At 41.5% G+C, this 10,790-nt stretch overlaps 2 protein-coding genes across 3 annotated transcripts; both read right to left on the reverse strand.

Annotated features, from left to right (window-relative positions):
- Positions 1-303: 303 nt before the first annotated feature.
- Positions 304-3,218, reverse strand: btf3l4 (basic transcription factor 3-like 4). Its single transcript, XM_086116132.1, has 6 exons — positions 3,098-3,218; positions 2,816-2,877; positions 2,038-2,151; positions 1,713-1,914; positions 1,177-1,239; positions 304-601 (listed from the first exon to the last, which is right to left on the reverse strand). Exons 2-6 carry the CDS (start codon positions 2,867-2,869, stop codon positions 555-557), a joined length of 480 nt encoding a protein of 159 aa, XP_085972258.1. The 5' UTR covers positions 2,870-2,877; positions 3,098-3,218; the 3' UTR covers positions 304-554.
- Positions 3,219-3,376: 158 nt separating this feature from the next.
- ptgfr (prostaglandin F receptor (FP)) lies at positions 3,377-6,773 on the reverse strand. 2 transcript variants are annotated; one of them, XM_086116130.1, is made up of 3 exons: positions 6,493-6,773; positions 4,998-5,807; positions 3,377-4,191 (listed from the first exon to the last, which is right to left on the reverse strand). In XM_086116130.1, the coding sequence occupies exons 2-3, from the start codon at positions 5,790-5,792 to the stop codon at positions 3,841-3,843; spliced, it is 1,146 nt and encodes a 381-aa protein (XP_085972256.1). In that variant the 5' UTR covers positions 5,793-5,807; positions 6,493-6,773; the 3' UTR covers positions 3,377-3,840. The 2 variants fall into 2 exon arrangements, with proteins under 2 accessions (XP_085972256.1, XP_085972257.1); XM_086116131.1 differs by lacking the exon at positions 6,493-6,773 and having other exon boundaries at positions 4,998-6,300.
- Positions 6,774-10,790: the final 4,017 nt, after the last annotated feature.

Consider the following 10,790-nt stretch of genomic DNA (forward strand, 5'->3'; position numbering starts at 1 on the left):
CGCAGAAGCAATTTGCAACCGTTCAAATAGGAGTCACTGCTTTCGCGTTCTGCTAGATCACATACAATAAAAAAAAAAAGTCAGGAAAAGCCTACTGGAACACCAGAATTTTATTTGGGCTTAATCAGGCACTTTAAATGGTGGCAGGTAAAGTTTGCCAATTAACTCATTTAACATGAGTTGGTGTGTGTTTGTTTAATTCTGAAGCAGGTGTGCACACTTCTGCAAACATTATTTCAGTACGTATATGATTGTTTACTTCCCTTCTCAAAATGTTGACGCAATGATTAGGACAGCAGGCTCTAAAAATGTTAATCCTCTTTTATTTTATTTCATAAACAAACAAATCAACACGTTAAGACATTTAGAACAACATGGCAAAAACAGAAGCTCATATTTTGTTTTAAAAGCCACTCAGCCGGCTTGGACATGTGATAAAAGAAAGCGTCTCTGTTGCATAAATGTGTGTGTGCGTGTGTGCGCGTCCATTCTGATATGTCTGGATGATTAGAAGTGAAAACATTGCCGAGTGTTTATGGGTTTTGGCTCAGTCGTCAAATGGCTTCATTCTTGGAGGCTTCGTCAAAGTTCTCCACCAATTCTGCACGGTAACAACAGAAAATCGTTTTCATACACAATAACAGTGAACAGGATAATGCTAAACCAACTTACGTGGGGTACAAAAATCCTGATATCCTCGGTGGAATTTGAGCATTATCTTTTAATGTCAGCAAAAGCCTGTTTATTGGCGATTCCTCTGTGGAAGGGGGCATGTTTGTGGGGAAAAAAAAAATCTTCCCCCAATTCGCTCAGAGCCAACAATCGTAAATGTTGAACCAGTTCAATAGTTACGATAGCAAATCTTTAGGTGTGTGGTGACGAAGATGGAGTAGGGCCGGACTATTCTACTCTGTGATTGTCACGTAAAATATAAAGATAGCCAATCAGGAAGCTAGCAAAAACAGTTGCTGGACACGAGCAAAGGAGCAACTGGTTGTGTCGGGCGTTTATGCAACCACACGCACCACAAGAGCAGTGGGTCATTTTTTTCCCCCTCGTCACGTGTGGGATGACACTCAATTTAAAACTGGGTGATTTGTTCAAATTGGCATGTGCGTACCAGCTTTCGATCCTTTAAACGACGGATAAAACTACAAAAAAAAGAAAATAGAATACCTGGAACATCATCATCATCCTCTTCCTCAATGTCTTCAACTTTTGGAGATTTGCTGTCAAGTGCTGAAATGAAGAATGAAAAAAAAAAACAGCATTTCAGTGAAAGAATCCAAAGGATTCACATTATGAATTACAATTCCAAAATTATAAATTAGGGGTTTTGTTGTTGTTGTTTTTCTAACTGTCAACAATATATCGTAGCCATTTTGACTTTTTTTTTTCTATGTGAGATGGAAAAATGTTCGACACATTCACCACAAATTCTTCCTATAGCCAAAACCATCAATTGATTCGCCTTATAAGAAAGACCACGCGTTGACTTCCTGGTTTGCCGCTATATCCTTTTCTCAGGCATTTAAAACGGCAACAGCTAACCACGAGTGACTGAACGACATTTTTACGTTGTGTCGTCATCTGCGGGGGTTGAAAACGGTAACAAGCCTCGCGATAAAGGAGTAGAATGTACAGATAAGTGTTTTTACACGTTGGAAAGAAAAGTAAAGAAATAAATATCATCCGGGTAGATGGACCGACACCTTGGCGTGGAAACTGCTCGGCCAGCTTTCGCAGGCTGCTCAGACTATCGGCCCCCAGCTGGCTGAGGATGCCCGGCAGCATCTCGGTCAGCTGCTTGGTCTCGGCGTGGCCCGTGACGGCGAACGTGTTGGCCGACAGCGAGGCCTGCACTTTGGGGTTGTTGAAATGGATCACCGTACCGTCGTCCTTGATCATGTTGACCTGAGAGTTGGGACGCCACAATAACCGTTAACTACTAATTTATTTGCCGATACCATTTGAGGAAATACAGAAATCCTCTGACGAAACGCTGCACATCCACATCGTGCACTCGGACCAATTCACCTCCTCAATCCCAGCGATGTTGTTGACAGCCAATTTCTTTAGGGAACTCTGAAGCTTTTTGTCATCTGCTGTGGCAGTTCTGTGTACCACCTTCTTCTTCCTGCGTGCCGAACCCTGAAACCACACAAAATGTTTTTGACGGTCTGAGTTAGAAAAATCAGCAAGCAGGCAGCAGGCTACCACACCGCATTTGTAAATCCACTGCTACCCGGACTTAATGACATATATTTCAAAACAATTTTGTTTAAATTGTATTAATAGGCCAGTATATAGATATTGTATTGTGACAAGAAAGTGTATTGCAAATTGGAACACTGTTATTTTGTGAGGCAGGCAACCAGTTCAGGGTGTAGCCATCTTACTGCCTGAAGACATCTGGGATAGGCTCCAACACAACCGCGACCCTTGTGAGGATATGCGGATCAGAAAATGGATGGATGGTTCGAAAAATATTCACAGTAATGTATCTTTTCCCTCAACAACACGAGTATGGAGTGACAAGCACGACATAAACTTTTCCACTAGATGGCAGAAGGTGCAATCTACTTGTGCATCCACTTTGTTGCCATTCATACAATAAACACATAGCTTTGTTTCACCTAAACGGGCCCAGATTTCACGCTTAGTAATTAAAGCTGTGGCTTAACTGAGACAAGATCACAATTCTTATAGGCTTTTGGTGAGCCTTATGTATCTTTTTTCAGAATGTAAACTGTGTGTCTTGTCTCAATAAAGGTTAGAAAACACTGGACTGACTCACTTCCGGGTTCGCACTTACCTTTCCTCCTATCCGCACTTGGGCCTGAAGTTTGGCCAATTTTTCCTGATTCATCTCGTTACCTGCGGTAAGACAACACATAACTGAAACCAAACGACAAATGTACACATTATGCGAATGAATGTCCAATTGTTAGAATGAGGATTAAGGAAGACACGCGACATGAAGCGAGCTAATAGCTCCGCCTCAGTGTAGAACGACAACAACAAAACAAAACACACGAAAACGTCTCCTACGCTTCACGGCACTAGGTCCAACATTGTAAACGTTTCATTCTCAAACCTGCTCGAGTTTCCACGGAGGCATGCGGTGGTTAAAAAAAAAGATGTAGAGTAATTATAAGGAAGACGTTTTTATTAGTCACAAATGGATGTGGATTTATCCTCTTCCTCGTTGCGACGAATTCGAGGCGTTTGTAAACGGTACTTCCATCGCCTGGCTGATTGAAGTATTACATCAACAAACGAATATCGTGGGGAAAAAAATAATTTAATTATTTTCACTTTATTTGAGCGACGTGCTCTATAAATCAAGTTCCAGGATGTCAACGTAAAGCACTGTTTGGCCTTACAAATCATCTCACAGTAATTGGTGTTCACATATTTTTTTCGTCCACCCTATCGCGATATACCCGATTGTTATGCGGGTAGACCTGACCATCTTTCAATGTAACCCCCACTACATACGCATTTTAATATTTAATTATTGACCCCGATGTATATGAACGCTTTTCACATTGTGCAAATGGATTCATACTGACAACAATAGCTGCCTGAATACACAAAGACAAAATATGACATTTAATAATACCTGCGATGAGCTTCCAAACTACTGATCCACAAACAGGCCCTTGTCTGAAATTTACGTTCAAAAAGAATAACACACATATAATAGTGAAACCGTGAGACAAAACACCCAACTGTAACATACATGATTTGACACAGGTTATGCCATCTATATCACATACTAATTGTTTTCACGATGACAATATTCTGTCAACCTTAAATATATCTTCCCGCTTTCTTTCAGCCTTTCTTCCACACAGACAGCACCGCGTGAAGCACTTCGGTCTTGGAGTCATCAGACAGACTGATGTGAGTGTTTTGTACAAGTATGCCGTCAAAGAGGCACGCGGGTGGGCCAAACTTGGAGTCTCTGGAGCTGCGCAGGAAGCTGTGCTGCCAGCGCACCGGTTTCCGGGATTTGGACCTACAGCAGCGTTGTAACATGAGATAGAATTTCTTCAGCACGGCCTTCCTCAGCAGGATGTAGACCCAGGGGTCCAGGATCTGGTTCCAAGTGGCTATGCGCACCAGAAACAGCAGTGTATCAGATGCTGGATTATAATCGCCTTTGGAGGCCAGGATGACGCAGGTCTGTACAAAGTCATACATAAAAGAAATAATAAATCAGTCAATACAATAGGAAAAATGAAATAATAGTGGATAAATAGTAGTAGGGTTTTTTTTTATTCACTCTCAAATGAAGCCGCAATGAATCCATCCTAATGCAAAATTATTAACATTCTGATGATGTTATAGCTGTGTATGATTAGAAAGTAAATATTCTAGCATTAGTTTCGTTATCAAAAACCACATTCCAAGATTTTCTTGTTGATATTTGAGTGGAGAAATATCTAATTTATACTTATAAAGTATTCTGCATTCATTCCCATAAAATTTCATTGATATTTTCCAATATTTACGCATACAATAATTTTCATGAAATGAGTTTGCAATGGTGTTGCGGTGTGTTCATTTATTTTATTTACGATAGTTGAACATGGAATGGCTCACATTGATTCATGAACATTTTTAAAATACTCAACAATCAAACGTTAACAGGAGAGTTAACATTCCCCCAACATACACACATCGTAGAATGTAAAATGTCTTAATAATGTGTGTGACATGCTTTTACCCAAAAATCAAGAATTATAGCACACTATCCTAGAGCCCTGATGCAATCAGGTTTTTGTGTGTGTGTGTGGTGGTGGTGGGGGGGATTCTGTCTCATGCAATGAGGCCAGTGCCTGCCCCCGACTCTGAAGCCTATTAAGGTACATGGGGCGAGGAGGGGGGGGGGGGGGGGGTTCTATTTGGTGGTGTGCCGTGATTTTTGTTTGTCCTAAGGCAAAATATACATGCAATGGAAAACACTTCCCTAGGGTCATTCTGCTTACCAGTAAAGGCCCCCAGCAAACACAGGAAACCAGCATGATGGCCATCAGCTGGCAGATCATTTCAACGTGGTACGACGTTCCTCTGCTGTGATGCTTGCGCTGCATCGTGGACAGCAGCAAGGAGCAGCTGGTCACCGTGTTGCAAACGATGGAGAAGAGCAGAGCCAGCAAGCCCAACAGAGCGAAGAGCATAGGCAGGAACACATCCAGCCAGTCGTCGGGCTCGTCCAAATTGTAAAAACACCAGCTCCTGGAGTTTTGGACCCTGTAGGACTTGCTCAGCACCACCGGCAGCGCAGCTACCAGGGCAGCCAGGAACCAGATGACAGACAGCAGCTTATTCATGTGATGGAAGGCTAACCCGGTCGAGTGATAAAAGGGCTTGGTGACCCCGATGCAGCGCTCTATCGCCATGGCGCTGCCCAGGAACAGCGGACTCAGACCGAAGAAGACCAAAGTTGCGCCAAAGAGGTTGCACACTCTGCCGTGGGGGTCGAACGTCTCCCAATGCTTGTGCAAGCTGTAGACGTAAATGACCACGGAGCCATTTACCAGGTGGCCCAGCAGGTCCGTGACCACTAGGCTGGTGGCAAAAACTGAAAAGGGAGCTTTGGATTTCAGTGGCATGCGTTTGGAGGATTTGAGCAGAATGAAGAAGGCCAGGCTGTTAGAGAGGATACCGACAGTCATGGAGATGACCGAGGTGGCCACCGACAGATTTTTCTCGACGCAGGTGATGTTGGTGGGCGTGGCCTCTTTCCAGCTAGTCAGATCAGTGCTCTCACTGGCCGACATTGTGGGGCGTGAAATCTGGAAGAGAGATTTTTTTTTCTCGCATTTTGCCAGGTCTATTTGGCACAAATGTAGGAACCATCAATACTATGCGAAAATGTAAAATAACAGCGTGCAACTGTGCCACATATGGCAAATGGAGTAACAAACCACCGTAGCTGATTTACAATCAAACACCGAAATGTAATTTAGGATTTAATTTAATAGCTTTCCCAAATGGTTACAATTGCCATTTAGTGATTACAGCCATTTGCGTACCTCCCATTTTCAGGGGCTCCAAAAGTACTTGGACCTTTCGGACTAAAAAGGTTAATAGGCCAAGTGCAAAATATCGTTAATCCCAGACAAATGCCACAGGTAAGCAAATGTTTATTTGGAAGCTCTTAAGGAGATCTCAAAGCGAGTAGAGTGGGACAGGAATGAATGAATCGGTGAAGTCGATACCATGAGAAAATCACAGGAGAGAACTTAAGCGATGATGGCAAGAAGAAAGCAACCCTTTAAAACAGGAGTCAAGGATATTCTAGAAAAAGCAAGAGTGAAAAACATGGAGAATGAGTCCAAAGCATAACACACGAGGCAAAACGGAAGTAAATCTTAGACCTACAGCTTAAGATGAGGAAGACTCTTGACATTGCAAGGCATATTTTGGGCTTTTTGGATGTTGGAAAAAAGATTAAAAATCATGTGAAAGCTTTGTTACCTGAGCCTTGTTGCCTCAAGTCATGAAGTTTCTCCTGCTTTTGCTGCGGTTGTCAGTAAGTCAACTTCAACATCTCGTCGATCATGAGGCAGAGAAGTGCTGTCTTCTGTCTTCTGACTCCAGCTGTTGCCACTGATGCTGCTGCTGCTGCTGCTGTCCATCAGACATGCACGTCCTCCCACGGCAACGGCTCCGCTAGCCAATATAATGGAGCATGACACACACAAGCGCACAAACGTTTGTAAGTGTGTGTGTGAGCGGTCACCCAAAATGCTCTTTTAACGGGGGGCTTTTAAAGGTTCGCAAACCATTGATAAAACCCGCTGACTCACAAACCGGTCAGGCAACTCAGGGTGTACCACTGTACTTGTTTCAGTTTCAATTTAGACATGTCGCACGTGTAGCGCAGAATGACTTCATAGAGATATAAGGATGTGATACTTTGGTTATGTCATGTCGCGTTTCTTCGCTAGAAATAGAAAATACTTGCAATGTGTTGCATAACACATTACGACAACAGTGAAACAATTGTTAAAAAAAAAACAACAGCTACCTTTATTGAGGCAGGACATGTGATCACATGACATTGTGCAGATTTACAGTTAAATCCAAAGTAACCATGATAAAAACATGAATTATGATTTTGAATACCTTCATTTAGTTTTGTTAATCTAGCTTCTGGGGGGGGGGGGGGGGGGGGGGGCAAGTCAACCCGACTCAGTATCAATTCCAAATCAGGATAAATAGGGAGGTTTGGCGTCATAAGTCATACTAAAATTCGTAAAAGAACCCCTGGCAACATAGCCTAAGATGAAACATGACAAAGCTCGTGGCTCAGATGGGTTTCTAAGTAAAGCATAGAAAGCACCCTGTGAGGTGGGCATTGATTCTGCGCATTAGAGCACCTTATGAAGTTGATCACGGGTAAAGCAGTTAGTTTCCAAGTAAATCTGGAATCCATCAAGGGTCCGGTCTTAGCCCACTACTTTTCATCATTGTCTTTGGTATTCCGACCGTAGCTGTAAGAGAGAGAGCCGTCTTGATGTGTTTTCTATGCGGACCACATACTAATTCATTGTTGATTCCAATGCTCAGTAGATTATGCTAAAAGTTAAACAGGTTTCTTCGGAATGGTGCCAAACATTGTGCTTTCTCAGAATTGCCCGCTAACATCAATGAAGTGAACATCAGATCATTTTAACTAAGTTAAATAATTTGCATAAAAATGTAGGCGGGGGAACATGAGGGTTAACCCTCATGTACGTGCAGTCGTACCTCAAACTAAAATTTCTTGTGTTATTTCCAGTTCGGCAAACACCCATTCCACATAGAAAGGGAATCACTTAAACAAAATGTGGCCAGGGTAAACTCTAGATTATTTTGGACTCAATTTGAGCTCATGACATGACCTGATCAATACTGTGGTTTGGTTGCTTATTTTTTTCCCCCTTAGCCTGATATTCACTAACATACGGCTTGGGTGAGCAGACACAGATTGAATTAGCAGAAATAACTTCTACCCACCTGTGTCTACAATTAAAGTGAATTATTACGTCACGAGCGCCCTACGTTTACACATTTGATCTTCCTCTCCAAAGATTCACCCTCCTTCCCGTAAGGGATCGCTGGAACCGTAAAGTTGAGAATGCCGGGAATAAGGAATGCAAGAGGATGCAACGCTGCAGCCAAAAGTACACCGTGGAGTGTCATAGTGCACCAAGATCTCAGGCATGACAGTAGGCAGAGTTGACAACAGCACATTGGCAGCATTGCTTTGTGTCACCAACGTGGGGTAGATTTGCACACTTCCACCCCCTCAAGTCAAAAATGCGGAAACTTTTTTGGTTGCACTGTACCTAAAAAATTTTTGCAGATAATTATTATTATTATTTTTTTTTAAATTCGCCCACGTTCGAGAGCCAGTTTGGTGACTTCCTCATCCACACTTTGATGGAATGACGTTTATGAAGGTGACAAAGTTATTATTCAAAGCAGAAATACTTGTTCTTGTGTTACAGGATGTCTAGTGTTAAAAAAGACAAGGATGTGAAGTGCGAACACATCGTGGGCACAACATGCGCTGGATTTTCCATCTTCCATTTCTATTACTGTTCCTGTTTTTTGGTCCTGAGCCCAATTCGGTAAATTATCATGCCAAGTCCAAATAGATAAACCATGTGTATCTTTTGTGGTCAAGGGCCACATTTAATTTTTAAATAGAACAGATGAGCCAGGTAATTTATAGGTGAGGTTAATAAAAATGTCTATGTAGAATAAGCAAAAAGTAATAATTCTTCAACAAAGTTCTAGTAATTTTTAGTGCTAATCGACCATAAGCATTATGTCAATTGCCTAAACTTGACTCACATTTGCGGTGGATAATTTGCATTGTATTCACAATATAACATACCGGTACATTAACCGAGTATTTAATGAGCCAAATGAATTTTAAAAAAAATTGGTGATTGCTCATACACAGATGCCCCTGCTTCTCTCCCATCTTTTGGCCGAAAAAATATTCACATCGGATTATGTATTACACCAGAGAAAATGCAGGGTGGGATGTTCTACTCAGACGAGAATGATGATATATGGTGATTAATGGGACATTTTATCAAATTTATTATTTTTGGGGGGGGGGTAAGAATTGTTTGCAGTCATTCATGTAATGACATTTATTTTTATGTTTGAAATCTAGAATGTGTTCTCAGATAAGTGCCTCCTTCCAGGTACAAGTGTTGATTTATAAAGAAATATGATAGCAGGGCAACTATAGTACAGTAACCCCCCCTCACCCTACATGTTTGCTATTTAATATTCACAAATACACTCTGGAATTTATCTCCTGCTATTTGCTGAAAAACTCCTCTAAATGTGTTTTTTTTTTCCTGGTACTTTTTCTGAAATGTCCAAAAATAACCACAAGATGCTGCCACAACACTATCTAAATCGGAAAGTAGTAATTGCTGTGAAGGAAGTATATGGAAATGATGCCGATCAAGTGAGAGACAAGCATTGCATGTGGGGAGGAGCTACTTTTAACCTGGGTTGTGAGTTAAAGTTACGGAGAATTTTGGTCATTTTCCAGTGCACCCCCCCCCCCCCCCAAAATGAAATAATCTGGAATCCACTGATTTTCAGGCCTAATGTGGTCAAATAAATTTGAAATAATTTAAAGTGATGTTGAATCATAGTTTGTGGTATATTTACAGTTTCAACTCTTAACCCTTTTAGGGACAGCGGTTACTACAGTGAACAGCTTATCATGTCATCAGGTTACAGGGTGCATGAAAGGGTTAATATAAGCATTCATGAACATTTTTTAGCGGGAGGTGTCAATTGTTTACAGGAGAATAAGTAAACTCCTCACAGGAAGACTGCAGCCAAGATTTCAAACTTCAAATCTCAGAAATTTGAGGTGGATGTACTGACCACCTTGCTGCTGAAAGCATTTTATCCTAATCGTAAATATAAATAGCACCTCAAATTGTTTGCAGTCTCCCCACAATTTGCTAAAGTGGCAATTTTCAGCCTACATGGTATTGCTGTTCTATTCTGTTTGGAACCACTTTATTTTTCCATCAAATGGCAATTTTGAGGTGAAAATGGTTTCAGAAATGACACACAAATAAAAGAACAACTGACAACTAAAATTGTGGTTAACAGAATTATTATTTTTTTCAACCCTCAAGATCACTTTACAACTGTCAGGCCATACTAACAGTTTTAACAAATGCACAAGTGTATTTTTTTTTTCAAATTTACTCTTTAATTACTCCATCAGTGTATGTCGCTGACATATAGGTAGACAAAACAAAGGTACGTAATTTGTTAAACTGTCTTTTTTTTTACTCTCTCACGGTGCCACAGCAATCACTGTTTTAACTCTCCTTTTTTTTTGTCCTATCTTTTTCTTTCTTGAGATGCCTAACAACCCCAAATCACTTGCCAAATCCTCTCCAGGCTTTGACATCACGCCTTCCAAATGTTCTGTCCCAGACGGAAACATGAGCCAGATGGTCCACATGCACAAGACTAAAAATCACATCCTTTTGTTGGATTGCCTTAATAGGCAAGACCAGGCCGGGAAGGTTGGGTTGTGTTCAACCGGAGTAATAGAAAATAAGCCATAATGTTGGATTCACTGTACTGTCCTGCACCTAATCACAAAAAGCACTCCAACATCAAAGTCACAGGCATCAAATGTACTCTTCCCCTGTTCGTACTCGTCGTCGTCATTTTCTCCCCATCGTACAAGTCCCAAGTGGCCCTAAATGGTGCCCAGACCCAGGCAGCCA

Source organism: Hippocampus guttulatus, chromosome 7 (assembly GCF_054856545.1).
Source record: "Hippocampus guttulatus isolate MCC_2025c chromosome 7, RoL_Hgut_1.0, whole genome shotgun sequence".
NCBI lineage: Eukaryota > Metazoa > Chordata > Actinopteri > Syngnathiformes > Syngnathidae > Hippocampus > Hippocampus guttulatus.

Coding starts and splice junctions, on each gene's coding strand:
- btf3l4 (XM_086116132.1), bottom strand. CDS start 2,869: ATGAATCAGGAAAAATTGGCCAAACTTCAGGCCCAAGTGCGGATAGGA. Junction 1,915..2,037: donor ACATCGCTGGGATTGAGGAG/GTGAATTGGTCC, acceptor CCCAACTCTCAG/GTCAACATGATCAAGGACGA. Junction 1,240..1,712: donor CGAGCAGTTTCCACGCCAAG/GTGTCGGTCCAT, acceptor TCTTCATTTCAG/CACTTGACAGCAAATCTCCA.
- ptgfr (XM_086116130.1), bottom strand. CDS start 5,792: ATGTCGGCCAGTGAGAGCACTGATCTGACTAGCTGGAAAGAGGCCACG. Junction 4,192..4,997: donor TTTGCTGGGGGCCTTTACTG/GTAAGCAGAATG, acceptor GACTTTGTACAG/ACCTGCGTCATCCTGGCCTC.